The sequence below is a fragment of the Sinocyclocheilus grahami genome, unplaced genomic scaffold (genome assembly GCF_001515645.1).
Source record: "Sinocyclocheilus grahami isolate Dianchi unplaced genomic scaffold, SAMN03320097.WGS_v1.1 scaffold253.1, whole genome shotgun sequence".
Lineage (NCBI taxonomy): Eukaryota > Metazoa > Chordata > Actinopteri > Cypriniformes > Cyprinidae > Sinocyclocheilus > Sinocyclocheilus grahami.
In genome coordinates, this window is record NW_015505432.1 from 1,772,826 (window position 1) to 1,789,974 (window position 17,149).

Genomic DNA, 17,149 nt, shown 5'->3' on the forward strand with positions numbered 1-17,149 from the left:
ACGTAAGCACCACGTGGCAGAAACAAAGTACCTCGTTTGTCTGGTTGTGCTGCATTTAATGGGAACTATTATTGATTCTATTGTCTCCGTTTGTCATGTCATGTTATAGTGCATTCGTAAGAACTCTTATTTACATACTTTACAGATAAAATAAGAGATCTTAATGTGAATGTGTTGCAGATCAAATATAAAAGTGGCAAATAGCCAGCACTTGGGTGTGATTTTAGTTGCTAGTGTTCTTTGTTTCAAACAGACTTTAGTGTTCGCATCATAATTCACACTTGTTTTCATCGGAAATTGATCAAGACTCAGCGACAGGAAATTATAGGGGGTAAGGGGGCGAAGTGCCATTTTCTCAAAAGTAGAACAACTGGTCTTTTATTCGGAAAAATGCTAAAAATGAAAGCACTGGAAGAGTTGCAGTGATCAGGACAGGCACTTTACTGTTCTCAAATGTCTATGTGATAAATGCATACAAAGCAACAGAGAAACATCCTTATGGGCTTCTAACGAAGACCTGAAAGGAAAATCATTATGTAAAACAAATTTAAAAAAAAATTATTATTATTGTTGTTGTTGTATTGCTTATTAATGCATTAACTAACAATACGCAATACATTTGTTACAGTATTTTTAAATCTTTGTTAAAGTTAGTTAATAAAAATACAACAGTTCAATGTTAGTTCACTAGTGCTGTCAAAACGATTAATCGCGATTAATCGCATACAAAATAAATGTTTTTGTTTGCATAATATATGTGTTCAGTGTATATTTATTATGTATACATAAATACACACACATACAGTATACATTTTGAAAATATTTACATGTCTATATTTATATTCATGTAATTTATATTATAAATAAATATATTTAATAAATAAACATAACCTATTTTGCTGAAATATATTCATACATGTGTGTGTGTTTATATATACATAATAAATATACACAGCACACATACATATATTATGTAAACAAAAACTTTTCTTTTTGGATGCGATTAATCGCGATTAATCGTTTGACAGCATTATATTAACATTACACTTTAAAAAATGCTGGGTTAAATACAACCCAGTGCTGGGTAGAATAGGGACAAACCCAGCAATTGGGCTGTTTTGACCCACACTGTAAAAAAAAAAAAACGTAAAATTTACGGTAAAAAAACCGGCAGCTGTGGTTGCCGGAATTTTACCGTAAAAAATACGGTAGCAACGTTTTAGGTTTTACAGTTTTAACTTAAATTTACAGTTAAATACCGTAATTTCATTAACTGATATAATGTTAATATACCAACCTATTGAAGTACTGAAATCTGTTTTGTACCTTTGTAATACACTGATAACCACCAAATGCAGGAGGTGATGAGAAAGTCACATGATGAACCAAAGCCCATCACAAGCAGCTTTTAAATACTAACATATATAGAAGGTGCACAGTGTCATTCACACAAACACTAAACACCATCATGGTGTAACACACAACCCTAATATACAAAACTGTTCAGAAAAAACTAAGAAGAAACATAGTTATTTCAACAAAAAAACATCAAATTTGAAATGTAACGCAGGGAATTCTGGGAATGTCAATTTACGGTTATTCACTGTAAATTATACGTCTTTTTCACTTCCAAAAACGGTATACTACCGTACAATTAATGTCCAATACATGTAATGTCCAATACAGTTTTCACCGTATATAGTAGGGGAATTTACCATTAACCATTTAACAGGTTTTTACTGTAGCATTTTTACAGTCTTTTACCGTTAAATTCACAGTCATTTTTTACAGTGCAGTGGTTGGGTTACTACCCAGAAGGTTGGGTTCAACATTTAACAACCCAATTGCTGGGTTTGTCCCTATTTTACCCAGCACTGGGTTGTATTTAACCCAGCATTTTTTAAAGTGTAAGTTTAATAAATGCTTTAGAGATCTTTTTATTAACGAATGTAGACCTTATTGTAAATGATTAACTTTGCAATATTATTATATATGTGTTATATAAACAATAAGTAATAGGCCTACATTTAATGCATAATAATATAGAATATATTTTCCTTTTATAATGTGCAATATATATTTATAATTAACATTTACATTATAAATAAAACGTAGCTAACTGAATAATGGAACCATTTAAAAATACTTTTTATTTAAAGTAATACTATAAAAGAAAAACATGAAAGCATATAGCATCATAGTAGTGTTTCTTTCTTTCTTATTTCTTTCTGATTGCTTGAGGGGCGCAGGTGCATCTCTCCAAAGCCTCATGAATATTCTCACTACCACTTATTCATGGATTTGGTTCATGCGCATTCACAGTAATAACACCATTGGATAGCAGCTGGTACATCATGATGCAAAAGAGGGATTCTCCCAGGATCTGAAGGAATTGTTTAACGATCATCTTTTTTTTTTTTTTTTCACTTTCATTTTAACAGTTTTTTTTTCTCTCTCGGTTGTTCAGACAAAAATAAAATTGGTTTATTATCAAAATCTGCATGCAACTAAGGAAATCTAAGCCCGCTGGATATTTCCATTGTAGCAGAACGAATCGTTTGGATGGGCGCCTGACACACTGAGACATAGACATTCATCACACGGACACAACTGAAGGGAGGCGAGCAGCAGACCAGCACTTATCACCAGCGAAAACACCACAGCAGCAGCGCGCGGCACTCAGGAGCACACCGGGACAGAATGGGATATGCAAACATAAGAGGATACACTTTTCTGCTCTGGGTCGCCGCTCTACTGCTGTTAGCGGAGAGCAGAAGAGGCAAACAGCCCAGATGCCCCTCTGGATGCACATGCACCAAAGATAACGCCTTGTGTGAAAACGTTAGATCTGTGCCACACAGCTTCCCTCCCGATGTCGTCTCACTGTAAGTGTCCAGTTTACAGTTCACGTTATGTTCCAGTACAGCACGGATTAATATAACAACACAATGCAGGAATCTCTGAATATGCATGTGTTCTGCATGCTCTGCTTACATCTAAATTACACTGATTGTTTTCCTAACAGATCATTTGTGAAGTCTGGGTTCACTGAGATTGCAGGGGGAAGCTTTCTCCACACGCCATCCCTTCAGCTTCTGTGAGTTTCTGTTAGTGTTATGTGTGTTTGTTTTTTCTTTCTTTTTCTTTATTAGGATGGGGTGATCACCATGTTAAGTGGTCCCATGTTTGTTCTAAGCAATCACAGCCCGCCCCCCTTTTAAAACGGCCAGTTTGGGGACATTCTTCAGCGTGTCTAATTTCTCAAAGCCATTAAATTGGTGTGAATATTATGCAATGCATCTGCTCTGTGAGGGACATGGCCCTGTCCTCGTGATAAACAAATGCTCCCAATTTATAAAACTCAAATCCTTAGAAATGTGCTTAGGAAAGGCTTGAAAGAAGGAAGTAATGCTGAAGGAAAAATGCAAATGTGACTGGCAGTATTATGCTAAATATGACTAGTCTTTTATCTTTTCTACCCGGTGTTTGGTCTGATTGTGCTTGTCATCAGCAGCACACGTGGAAAGAATTTATAAGAAGATTATGTGAAAATAGCAGTCTGGATGGTACATGCAAATAACTGAGTGTGACAGGGGTCTTTCAGCAATAGAATTAAAAACAGAAAGAATGCTGATGATATTTTGTCTTCATCAAGATGAAACTGATAGCCATGTACTCATGTCTGGGGCTGATTGAACTTCTGAAGTGAAAAATATTTGTGGTCGCACAATACAAATGAAACGTTGCTTAAAGGAAAAGTTCACCCAAAAATGAAAATAGCCTCAGGTCATCCAAGATGTAGATGAATATGTTTCTTCATCAGATTTGGAGAAATTTAGCATTACATCACTTGCTCACTAATGGATGCTCTGCAGTGAATGGGTGCCGTCAGAATGAGAGTCCAAACAGCAGATAAAAACATCACAATAATCCACAAGTAACCCACAGCACTCCAGTCCTTCAGTTAACAACTTGTGAAGTAAAAAGTTGCATGTTTGTAAGAAACAAATGTGAATCTTTAAACTGTCGCTTGTGGCGAAAATCCATAATAACACTTCTTCCAGTGAAAAAGTCCATCCCCTCTTGTCCTTTCACATCAAAATCCACCCACATATTTGTTTAGAGTGTTTTCACATGTAAACAGTTCTTGATTTGTTTATATTTCTCTCCTGACTCAGGCAAGATGACATTTACACTGGAGAAATCACTATCATGCATATAGGACTTGTGTAGTGTCTTAATGATGGATTTGTTTCTTACAAACACACAATTGACGGACTGGAGTGGTGTGGATTTCTTGTGGATTATTGTGATGTTTTTATCAGCTGTTTGGACTCTCATTCTGACGGCACCCATTCACTGCAGAGTATCCATTGGTGAGCGATTTAAAAAAATTTTTTAGGTGAACTATTCCTTTATTATAGAGAAACAAACTTTGAAACCACTGGAACTGCGTTTTGTTTTTTCCGATGACTTCTTAGATTGTTTACAGCCAATTCTTTCGACTCCATTGACGAAGATGCTTTTCAAGGCCTGCCACATCTGGAATATCTGTAAGTTTGATTTTCTATGTTTGAAAACGTCCTCATTCAGTCTTTTTAGATTACCACTCAGTTTCAATATAAATGCAACACTCTGTTTCAGATTTATTGAAAACAACAAAATCGAGTCGATTTCACCCCATGCCTTCAGAGGTTTGAAATCTCTCATTCACCTGTGAGTATATATACGTTTTGGAACTATAAAACTAGTGCTGTTAAACAATTAATCGCGATTAATCGCATCCAAAATAAACGTTTTTGTTTACATAATATATGTATGTGAACTGTGTTTATTTATTATGTATATATAAATACACACACATACAGTATATATTTTGAAAATATTTACATGTATATACATTTATATATTTATATTATTATATTTTATATTATATATAAACATATTTAATATATAAACACAACATATTTTTCTTAAATATATGCATGCATGTGTGTATTTATATATACATAATAAATATACACAGTACACACATATATTATGTAAACAAAAACTTTTGTTTTGGATGTGATTAATCGCGATTAATCGTTTGACAGCACTATATAAAACACAAATACATTATTAGAATATTATATTTAATTAATTATTATTATGTACAGTATATATATATATATATATATATATTAGTGTGCATTTTTCTGTTCATGTTAATTGATGAAAATGTTTGTGCTCATGTTAGCTCACAACAATCAGTAAATGTTGAGATTAACATTAAGATTAATAAATAGTTTACAAGAATTGGTCTTTCTTAGTTCATGTTAACTAATGTAGTTAACTAATGTTAACAATAAAAAAGTCTAATTGTAAAGTGTTACCTAATCGTTTTTGTTTGTTAGGAGTCTTGCCTACAATAATCTTGAGACGCTGCCCAAAGATATTTTCAAAGGAATAGATGCCTTATCAAAAGTGTATGTATTTTACAGCACATGTCTACCTTTCTTGTTATGTAATATACAAGAATATAATCTGTAAATCCACTGAGCAGGGATCTCAGAGGAAACATGTTCAATTGTGACTGTAAGTTGAAGTGGCTGGTGGAATGGATGTACAGCACTAATGCAACGGTGGATCAGTTATACTGCAGTGGGCCTCCACCCTATCAAGGGAAGAAGATAAATGACTTGGTGCCTCAGTCCTTTGACTGCATTACAGCAGGTAACTGTGCACTAGACTCTCTTGAGTACAACAGATTCTGGCTTTGAAATAAGTTGATCCTTCATGCCTGCGGAAATGCTTAGAAATGCATTATGTATCAATTAAAGCAATTCAGAAACAAAGTATTTCATACCTGAAAAATGAGTCTACATTACACAACATTCATCATTTATGGACATTTTTTTCTGAATGAGAAATAATGTAAATTTAAAACGGGCAAAAACATTTAGAAGTACAAAAGTATGTAGATATCAAAATAACTTCAAATAGTATCAGGCCAATAAGTTTTTTAATGGCCCTTTGGTAATAATCAACATTTTGGAACTAAACCAACTTTAGCTAAAATAAAATCATAAAAAAACAAAACTTGTTTGTTATTTGAAATAAAATAAAATATTACAAACTTCAACTTTTAGTAACATTTAATAACAGTTGCTACATTTATAGTCCAATGATCTCAAAATGTCTAAATATAAATGATAAATTGGCCAGGCTAATATATTGTCCATTAGCCTCAAAGCTAACAAAAATGTCAAGTAAAGTCAATTGTATTTGTATAGCCTTTCACAATACACACACACAAAAATAATGATGTTAATATTTATAATAACTTATTTCACAATTGTCCACATTTAGCAGTTTAGAACTGGGGGACTGGATTGTTTGCATGGTGACAATATAAACAATCAAATTGTTGAGATTTGCTATATAATATATATGTGAGTGCACTGATTGAATGTGGATAGCGCCGGAATATATTTATGGAAATCTGTAAGAAAGGTTTGAAGTATGACTTGGCCATCAGATCTCATGAAAAATGAATCTTTGTTTGTTTGTTGCAGAGTTTGCTTTAAAGAAAACCCTTGCATTTGAGTCCATATCTGTGGAGGCCTTTACGTTTGGGAATGATCAGTATGTCGTATACGCCCAGCCTTTCTCTGGAAAATGCAGCTTTATGGAATGGGACCACGTCAACATGGAGTTCAGAGCTTATGACACCATAGAGAGTGAGTATCACACATCACACCTCCTACCCAGAGTGCAATGCTGCTCTGGTCTGAATCCCCCAATTGCAGAGCCACAAAAACTGGTTATTTAATGCAGAGACTGATTGACTGAATTGGTTTTAAATGGCATTTCTGTGGTTGTCATTACAGGCACTTCCACGGTAGTGTGCAAGCCAATGGTCATCGATAACCACCTCTTCATCGTAGTCGCCCAACTTTTCGGTGGCTCTCACATCTACAAAATGGACATCTCTGCCAACAAATTCATCAAAATCCAGGACATCGACATCCTAAAAATCAGAAAACCCAACGACATCGAGACGTTCCGTGTGGACGGCGAGTTCTTCTTCGTGATAGCGGACAGCTCAAAGGCCGGCTCCACCACGGTGTACAAGTGGAACGGCAATGGCTTCTACTCTCACCAGTCTCTCCATCCCTGGTACCGTGACACTGACGTGGAGTATCTGGATATCGCAGGCAAGCCCCACCTTATTTTGTCTAGCAGCTCGCAGCGGCCCGTTATCTACCAGTGGAGCAGAAGCCAGAAGCATTTCGACAGACGGACGGACATTCCAGAGATGGAGGACGTCTACGCCGTCAAGCACTTCAAGGTGAAGGGGGAGCTGTTTGTCTGTCTGACGCGCTTCATCGGTGACTCCAAGGTGATGAAGTGGGATGGCTCTATGTTCACAGAGATACAGACAATGCCCTCGCGGGGATCCATGGTCTTCCAGCCCGTCTCCATCGGCAACTGGCAGTACGCCATCCTAGGCAGCGACTACTCGCTAACCCAGGTCTATCAGTGGGACACCAAGAAGGGCCAGTTTGTACACTTCCAAGAACTCAACGTCCAGGCGCCCAGAGCATTCTCGCTGGTGTCCATTGACAACCGAGAGTTCCTGCTGGCGTCCAGCTTTAAAGGGAAGACGCAGATCTACGAGCACTTGATGATCGACCTAAGCAGTTAGGGTGCCGAGAAGCACAGAGAACCAGACCCTGACACAGTCGAGCCTATTGTGAAACTACATGCATGATCTAGCCTAGCGCTAAAAATAATAATAATTCCAGATGAATGCCTCTCTAGAAACGCCCTTTGTGTCTTTTTCTCTGTTGTCACCATCTGCTCTGCACTTTTCATTTTTCCTGTTCTTTTTGTCCCTTTCAACAAAAGCTGTTGTTAACATATTCTCATGCTTGCCGTGTAGTCACTAAAGAGGTATAATAAGAAAACAACAAAGGTCAAATCAGTTAACTGTTGACTTAGTAACAATCTGCCAAATAAACTGTTTACATTTTTACGGTGATGTAAAAAGCCATTTTTAACTTTTTTAAACAAAATCGACCAGTTTAACCACATTGGGTGTGATAGATTTGAAGCTTGTTTTTGACTCAGTTTCTTTTAATAATCGGATTGCAATAAACCTAGACTTAGATTTCAGTTTTGAGTATTGAGGTAAAGTAAATGTGGGAAGGAAGGTTAGTTGTTTACTGGTACTTGTTTTTGTTAGAACTAATAAAACCTTTAAAAAATATGAGCCTGCTTTGTGGTGATGCATGGATTTTACGTGAAAGTGTGAATCTAATGCCTGAAACCTGTCACAAAAAAAAAACCTTCCTCTTATCAGAAGTCAGAAAGAGCTTTATAACCAAGTATGTTTATCTAGTGTAGCGTTAGTTCTGGCAGGTCACGTTAGTCAAGCTCCCATCAGCTGATCCCCATCAACCTATGGGAATACGACACCTATTTAAGTATTCATATATAAGGTCCCGCAGTAGTATCAGCAGTTTTCGCATTGTTCAATAGCTAATTACCCTCCTCCATCCCCAGCTCCTCCTCTGTCAGTCAGGGTTCAGCCTTCTGATTATCTTCCGATATCTGCAATACATTTATGTTGGTTCTGTTCTGTTTACCCTGGGGGGGGGGGGGGGGGGGTTATCGCTGCTCTCATCCATGCTAGGCTGCATGGAGGCGCAGCGAGTTATTGCCCAGAACGGAACCATACCGCCAATCCAAACTGTATGCTAATTGTCAATCATCTTTGATGATAGTGGTCCTGACAGAAACACACACAAGGAATTTGAGTCGACGACAGGAACAAAAAATGTTCCTAAATGCTTCGTTTTCATTTAGCCAAATATTATTTGGTGAAATATGAACTAAACGCCAAGACTCATGAGAACATCTCATGACATCGACATACAAGTACATGTGTGTGATTCTTTAGTCTCTGGATTCAAACGCTGTGAAACGGCATTGTCGTCCAACACCTCTTCAAACGCATTTTGTCTTCCTCTAGCGGCAGAGGAACTCAACCACCTCTTTCTTTGTACAAGGTTAATTATTGAACTTGTTGCTCGGTACCATTTCTACCCGAAGGCAACCGTGTGCCAAGACGCGTGGTCAAGGTATGCCAAGCAGCTGTTGTCCTCTGTCATGGGTGATATTAGACAGCGCAATGGCTCTGTGAGTAATAATGACACAGATTTATCTGTTGTCCCTTATAGAGCGGACGACATCAGGGTGCTTTGTCATAAAGTTGACGATGGGGACGTTGGGGAAGAAATTGAGTTGCAAACTCGATCAGAAGTGCCAGTGGACGCGGATGCTGACGCAGTCGGCCCGGCGGTGTACCGGGTTTGTTTGCCGGTTTGCTGTAAGAGAAACGACCCCGACCGCGATGAGGATGATGATGGTGAGGAGGACACGGGGGCAAACGCAGTTCAAAAAGGTAAACTGAGCGTAACTGTTACACGATCGGAAGATAACATTTATTAAAGACCTATGGATCCTGAATTTGATCTATTTCTGTTGTTTCTATATCTACACCTGTGTGTCCTCTGTGATGGGTAATGCACTTTAAATACTGCTGTTACTATAACTATTGATACTACTATAATAAATCTACGATAACTTGGTATTATAGCAACCTGACATAAATAAATAATGAAATAAGTATATATAAAAAAAGACTTTGATCTTTTCTTAAACTGTTAAAACAAGGACACCCCATATTAATTTACTTAATTGAGAGTTTTAATAATAGCTGTAGTAGCTATGACAAATCCCTTATGCAATTTAACCATGGTTTTATTGTAGTAAATGTGTAGTAACCATGTTTTTTGGTGTATTGATTTCTAAATTTGTCAGCTTTACTACAAGTACCTTGATTAAACTATGGTTAGTGTAGCAAAACCATGATTAATTTGTTGTTACCATGTTTTAGCTACAGAAACCATGTTTGTTTTGTAGTTAAACCATGGTTAATTTTCATAAGGGATGACAGGGTGGCCATGGTAACCTTTAAGAGTTTATTTTTTATTGTATCAAACCTGTTACATACCGTGGTTACCATCACTTCATCTTTAAAATTCCAACAATACTACTGTTATTACCTGTAGTAAATGTGGAATAAATGGCAGGGCTACCATGGTAACTTTTTTTTTTATAAAAGCTAACAAGAACAGTTACATTTTTTCAAGCCCCTTACATACAGTAACCATGCTTTCCACTTTTAAGTACAACAGATAAACTACAATAAATCTATGGTAACTTGGTATTAGAAACCTACCATTAATGATTTGACAAGACTGCAGATTTGTATCAAACCTCTAACACACATTCAACCTGGTAACCCTTGTATCTTTTTTAAGAGTACCATTGATACTACAGTAAATCTGTGGTGGTAACTTTTGTATTAGCCATCAAAAATTAAACATAAGTAAATCAGATTTTACCAACACAACATATTTCTGATTGTTTTGAATGTGATCGCTTATCAATTTATAGCGATTTTACAGTAACTAAATATTAACTGTAGTAACTGAGGGATAAATGACAGTTACCATGGTAACTTCTTTTCATAAAAGCTGACAGAACAGTTACATTGTATCAAGCCCCTTACACACAGTTACCACAGTAACCATTGTTTCCGCTTTTAAAATATACTGTGGTTACTTATAGCCACCTGTTAACCAGAAATAAAGTTTTTACAGTTATTATTTCTACCGTTCAATTCTTATAAATTAATATGAGATTTATTTGGGCATTTTGATTACAGTGGTGGCTAATTTACCGCAATTGTGTGTACTGCAACACAATAAAGTACAACAGGTCCCGTCCACTTTTCAGTAGTCTTGGTTTTGGAAATTTAAGAAGTCTGTCTTTAGAGGTTTAGAAGTTCAGTGTTTAAAAATTGGTTTCCCAATGGAGAAATGAATGGGATTTTTACTCCCGGAACCCAACTGTAACGCTCTGTTGTAGGAAACTGTGCTTACCATGGTAACATTTGAAAGGGGAACACTTGCACTGCATCAGACTTGGCTGTTTTTCATACTATATTTGTAAATGAGATTTTGTATGACCAGGCAAGTACATTCTTAAAAAACACTATAGAAGCTTGCTACAGTGATGATAGCCAGTTGTATTACCATACTTTGATATATTGCACACCATGGTACTAAATGATTACCATATTCAAGTATCATGGTTGTCATCTTGTCTCTTACAAAAAAGGAAATAGCAAATGACATATTTTCACATGGAGAGGTTAACCAGTTGTTTTAACTCAAACCCGTATTGTTGGGTATGTGTTATGTTCCAGGGCCCATGATCTATGTGTGAGGCCAGGTCCTCAAGAGACATTTGATACAGTTTGGCGTTTGTTCAATGTTGACAACAACCACACAACCTGATTGAGCATGAGCCCAGCTCACCGACAGGTAGTAAAGTTGCGTTTGGTTGCGCAATCCTTGCCGTCACATTTGATATCACTTCAGTGTCAAAGTTAAACAGAATCACCAACAGTGTGTTGAGATTCATGCTGTTTTGCTCCCGCCATCTCATTCCACACCAAGATCAAAATTCAGATCACCCCCCACAAAGCCAAATCATGCTGTGTACTTCTCATGACTCATTTCCATCATTTGTGCAAAAAGTTTGTCTAAAAAAAACTGAGGTGCTAAAGTGTTTCATATGGTGCTCCAGTGAATAAACATTACCTTAAAGGGGTCGTCTTTTAAAGTTCTGGCAGTTTAATGCCTACAAAAATGGCTGGTAGGGACTACAACGAGCTACTTCCCGGGTTCGTGACATCACAAACCCAGATAAACCCCGCCCTCGGGAAAAGGCAGCAAAGGGGGCGAGGCCATGCTGTGCTGCTTTAGGGAAGAGGAAGAGAAAACTAGAGGTGCAAGTAACAATCTATTCATATATGAATCGCGATTCTGTCTTCTAACGATTCTAATGGATTCACGCGTTTCAAAATCAGTGTTCTAAAGCAGCGGTTCTTAATACTGTTCCTTGCGTCCCCCTGCTCTGCACACGCTCTGCATCTCTCTCTCTCGCTCTCTCTCGCTCTCTCTCTCTCTCTTATTCAGATCATCAGCTCAGCTCTGTTCCATTTATACACTTATTTTCACATAGCTATGAGAAGCGTTATACATGGACGCGCGTGCAGTTGCCGTACTGTATTAAAGCTTTAATAAGGACGTATATTAATTATATATTATATAGTATATTAACACAGTTTAATAAAAACCGTATATTAAAAGCTAACATAAGCAGTATAATTTACAACAGCCTATCTAAAAGTATGAGACAACAACAAACAAAAAACATAGGCCTACCATTAAGAGCCGTGCTTGCACAGGTTCTGCACGATCCTCTTCAATAATATCATCTGCTTCTCAATCAAGCTCAAACTGATAAGCGATATTAACAACGCCGTTGTTTACAATACAACCAGAGCACATGCCGCTGAGGTGAGGGGCGGGACGTTTAGCCAATAGAGGTGGTTTAGCCAATCATAACACACTGGGCTAGCTAACCAATCAGAGCCCATCGCCTATTTCTGAGGGCGGGGCTTCATAAAAACTGGAAAAAATCAGCGCGTTTCTCAGAGAAGGGACAGAGCTGTGTGGAATAAAAGTAAATTATGTGGAAAATAATGCGTTTTTTTTTTTTTTATGAAGCATTAACACATGTTAGACTGCACCCCATAAACACAATCAAGCCTAGAAAAAACCCAGTGAACCACCCCTTTAAGAAAATTTACCTTGGTTTTATTATAGTAAGAGTGTAGTAACCATGGTTTTTTGACCATGTGTTGATGTTGATTACCATTGGTATAACCACAGTTTTACTACAAGTACCTAAACTATTGTTAGTGTAGCAAAACCATGGTTAATTTGTGGTTAACGATGGTTTATCAATAGTAACCATGGTTCATTTTCGTAAGAGTTGTGGAAAATGTCAATTTACCATGTAATGTGGTACAGTTTTATATAAAAAGCATTAAAAAAAGTCTAAAATGCCTCTTGAACTTGATGTAAATTCAAAATAATGAATTTTCCCACCATTTGAGCAATTTAAGCTTGAAGTACGTAAATGCAAAGGATATTGTTGTGAATTCTGCTGTCAGTAAAAAAAATGAAGGTTTGAAAGAACTTACAGAAATTCAAATTCCAGTTTTGCAATTCAGTAAATTTATTTTCCTGTCATTCTAATTTTCCCTTCTGTGGTTGGTGGCCAAATTTAAATTCACACTCAGGAATTGAAAAGGATCAAGTTCTTCAAATCTGAATTTTGCTCAACCTTGGTCACAAGGATAATTTACTTGAATCGTCAGCATTTAGTGACTTTTCTCAGCAAATATTTATTAATGCAGTCAAAACTAATACTTATTCAGCATACCATCTGATTTATGTGTAGTTGACTAACAGGTGTGATGCTAAGCTGTTTTGTTATATTCATCCACAGAAAAGAAACCAGCATGTCCAGGGCTGGGCCTCCTGTACACCTTGTTAGCATCCGTCTTCTTCTCTGCTGCCGCTCTTCTTGTGAAGAAAATTGAGGGGATGCACGCCATAGAAATCAGTGCAATTCGGTGCTTCTTCCAGATGCTGTTTGTCATGCCAGCCATGATATATTACAAGTATGAATCTCTCATATGAGTATAAATTTATGATATATTACATGTATAATTCTGATATATTACAAGAATCTATGAAACAAGTATGAATCTGTTATGGTACAAGTATGAATCTATAATACAAGTAAGACTATTTAATACAAGTATGATAGTATAAAACAAATATAAATCTGAAGTATTACAAGTAAGAATATATAATACAAGTATGAATTTAGAATACAAGTATGAATCTGATATACAGTGGGTACGGAAAGTATTCAGACCCCCTTAAATTTTTCAATCTTTGTAATATTGCAGCCATTTGCTAAAATCATTTAAGTTAATTTTTTTTCCTCATTAATGTACACACAGCACCCCATATTGACAGAAAAACACAGAATTGTTGACATTTTTGCAGATTTATTAAAAAAGAAAAACTGAAATATCACATGGTCCTAAGTATTCAGACCCTTTGCTCAGTATTTAGTAGAAGCACCCTTTTGATCGAATACAGCCATGAGTCTTGTTTGAATGTGTAATAGAAGTACAAATCTGTTATATAACAAGTAAGAATCTATAGTACAAGTATGAATGCATAATACAATTATGAATCTGAAAAATTACAAGAATATATAATACACGTATGATAGTATAAAACAAATATAAATCTAATGTATTAAAAAGAAAAAATATATAATACAAGTATGAATTTGTAATACAAGTATGAATCTGATATATTACAAGTTTGAATGTATAATACAAGTACGAATCTGATATATTACAAGTAAGAATCCATAGTACAAATATGAATGTATTACAAATAGAATATGATATATTACAAGAATCTACAAGTATGAATCTTATGTTACAAGTTTGAATCTAAAATACAGATATGAATCTGATATATTACAAAAATCTATATCTATCTTAAATGATACAAGACTATATATATCTTATATGATACAAGACTATAATACGAGTATGAATCTGATATCTTAAGATTTTATAATACAAGTATGGAACTGATATCTTACAAGTAAGGCTTTATAATACAAGTATGAATCTGATACATTAAAAGAATCCATAAAACAAGTATAAATCTGATTAATTTTCAAGTAAGTATCAATCTATACTACTACTTTTGAATGTGTAATATATTCCAAGTATCAATCTCTTCACCCTGTTGTTGGATTCAATATTAATTTGACTCCACAATGTGGGAATAACCTACAACCTTTATTTTTTCAGTACTGGTTTTTTGGGACCTAGAGGTATGCGAATCTACCTGTTCTTCAGAGGGTTCCTGGGCTCCAACGCCATGATATTGTTGTATTATGCAGTTCTGCAGATGCCCCTAGCGGATGCCACAGTTATAATGTTCAGTAATCCAGTGTTCACATCCTTGCTGGCTTGGATTTTCCTCAAGGAGAGGTTCACCATATGGGACGTTGTTTTTACCATGTTTACGCTCACCGGCGTCATACTGATAGCCAGACCTCCCTTCCTCTTTGGTGGAAAGCTGTCTGGGATCGAAGGAGACTACACCAATCACATCAAAGGCACGGTGGCTGCCTTCACAGGGGCGATCGGAGCAGCTTGCACTATGGTCATTCTGAGAAAAATAGGGAAAAGTGTTCATTACTACCTCTCTGTGTGGTACTATGCAGTCCTGGGACTCATCGAGTGTGTCATTGTTTTGTTCATCTTGGACGAATGGACCATTCCATTCTGCGGCTGGGACAGGTGGACACTCATGGCCATCGGGCTGCTCGGTATTGCCGGCCAGACGTTCCTTACCAAAGCCCTGCAGATTGAGAAAGCAGGACCTGTTGCACTGATGAGGACGATGGATGTGGTCCTGGCGTTCATTCTGCAGTTCCTATTCCTCAACCGCAAACCGACATGGTGGAGTCTGGGAGGAGCGCTGTGTGTGATTAGCAGCACTAGTGGGGTGGCCATAAGGAAGTGGTATAACAACACAAAAAATAAGAGCTGATTGCATATTCTAGTGAGACGGAAAAAAAACATTTTATATGTTTGCTACAAATAATTGCTGCATTAGATACCAAAGAAGCTGTATTACTGTAATAATTTACATCGAAAGTCTGAGAATTTTTCTTTGGTCTTTGATTTTAGGACCTTACTGTATGCAGTATGTACAGTATATGACAGTATTTTTAGCGGTTTTGTAGTTTCTTAAAGTCAATATTCTTTAGTGAAGACAACAGATATTTTTTAATCAAGATACTACTGTTGAGACAGTAGTACTGTTTTATCATATAGAGCAGGGGTGTCCAACCCTGGTCCTGGAGGGCTACCGTCCTGCAGATTTCAGTTCCAACCCTGCTCCAACAACACCTGTCTGTAATTATCAAGCAGCCCTGAACACCATGATTAGCTGGTTCAGGTGTGTTTGATTCGGGTTGGAGCTAAAATCTGCTGGACGGTAGCCTTCCAGGACCAGGGTTGGACACCCCTGATATAGAGAATATAGTAGACAACATAATAATCGACTGCTGGTCAGGACCTGAGCTTGATGTGTGTAAAAATCCCCAAAAATGTCAATTCCATCATTTACTCACCCTCATGCCGTTGCAAAGCAGTATGTTTTTTTCCATGGAACATAAAAGGAGATTTTTTTATTCTTTTGCATACATTCCATACGTATTCCATGATTTATAATCTTTTGAAATCCATGCTAAATGACTGCAATGAAAAAATGGGTGAAGAAACACCATAAAATGAGTACATATGGCATTAATACTATATTTCTATATAGTATATACTATATATATATACTATATACTATGTATATACTATATACTATATAATAGTCACATGGTAGATTTTGTATGAGGACAACACTGAAATTGAAGTAGTTATTTCCTGAAAATCTTCTTTAGCTCCGTTCGTCATCATCCACTTGACGTGAATGATGCCAAATGTCATTTTTTGTTGCATCCTATTCACTTTCGTTGTATGGAAAAGAGCAGGGTGAACATTCTGCCAAATATCTACATTTTTCCTCCATGGAAGGACGTTTGGAACAACACAATGATAAGTAAATAAATGAGGACAGGACTTTAGTGTATTGGGGCAAACTATCCCTTTAAAACCTTTTGCACTTTGTTGTTGACAATGTACTGTAACTGGTATTACATTTAAAAGGAAAACACAGGGTCAACGCTACATCTCAATATGTTTGCCTTCGTTTTGTTAAGTTCTGAGTTGTATGTATGTGCTTAAATATGCAATTAGTAATATTATCTGAACCTTGATGAACCACTTGAACTCTGTCCTTATGTACCTTAGACATACGCACAGGTTTGCTTCTCAAATATTTGCCTGATATAGAATGAGTCATATTTATTTATCGGACATGTGTCTTGGCGCAAAGATGAGTTATTGTGAGTTGTTGTACAAGAGGCCGTGACTATCAGTAATGGCTGTTCTTCTGCAGTTCAGTCACTCTGAAATGGGTCTCTTCAGTTTGTTTTCCCTTCACATTTATTTAATTTG

At 36.6% G+C, this 17,149-nt stretch overlaps 2 protein-coding genes across 2 annotated transcripts; both read left to right on the forward strand.

The window, feature by feature from the left end:
- The first annotated feature begins 2,460 nt into the window (after window positions 1–2,460).
- LOC107598600 (leucine-rich glioma-inactivated protein 1-like) lies at window positions 2,461–8,201 on the forward strand. Its single transcript, XM_016289993.1, has 8 exons — window positions 2,461–2,885; window positions 3,026–3,097; window positions 4,482–4,553; window positions 4,645–4,716; window positions 5,397–5,468; window positions 5,546–5,715; window positions 6,558–6,722; window positions 6,873–8,201. The coding sequence occupies exons 1-8, from the start codon at window positions 2,701–2,703 to the stop codon at window positions 7,688–7,690; spliced, it is 1,626 nt and encodes a 541-aa protein (XP_016145479.1). The 5' UTR covers window positions 2,461–2,700; the 3' UTR covers window positions 7,691–8,201.
- An 833-nt stretch (window positions 8,202–9,034) lies between these two features.
- LOC107598601 (solute carrier family 35 member G1-like) lies at window positions 9,035–15,909 on the forward strand. The gene is made up of 3 exons (XM_016289994.1): window positions 9,035–9,451; window positions 13,480–13,654; window positions 14,879–15,909. Exons 1-3 carry the CDS (start codon window positions 9,157–9,159, stop codon window positions 15,624–15,626), a joined length of 1,218 nt encoding a protein of 405 aa, XP_016145480.1. The 5' UTR covers window positions 9,035–9,156; the 3' UTR covers window positions 15,627–15,909.
- The last annotated feature ends 1,240 nt before the right edge of the window (window positions 15,910–17,149 follow it).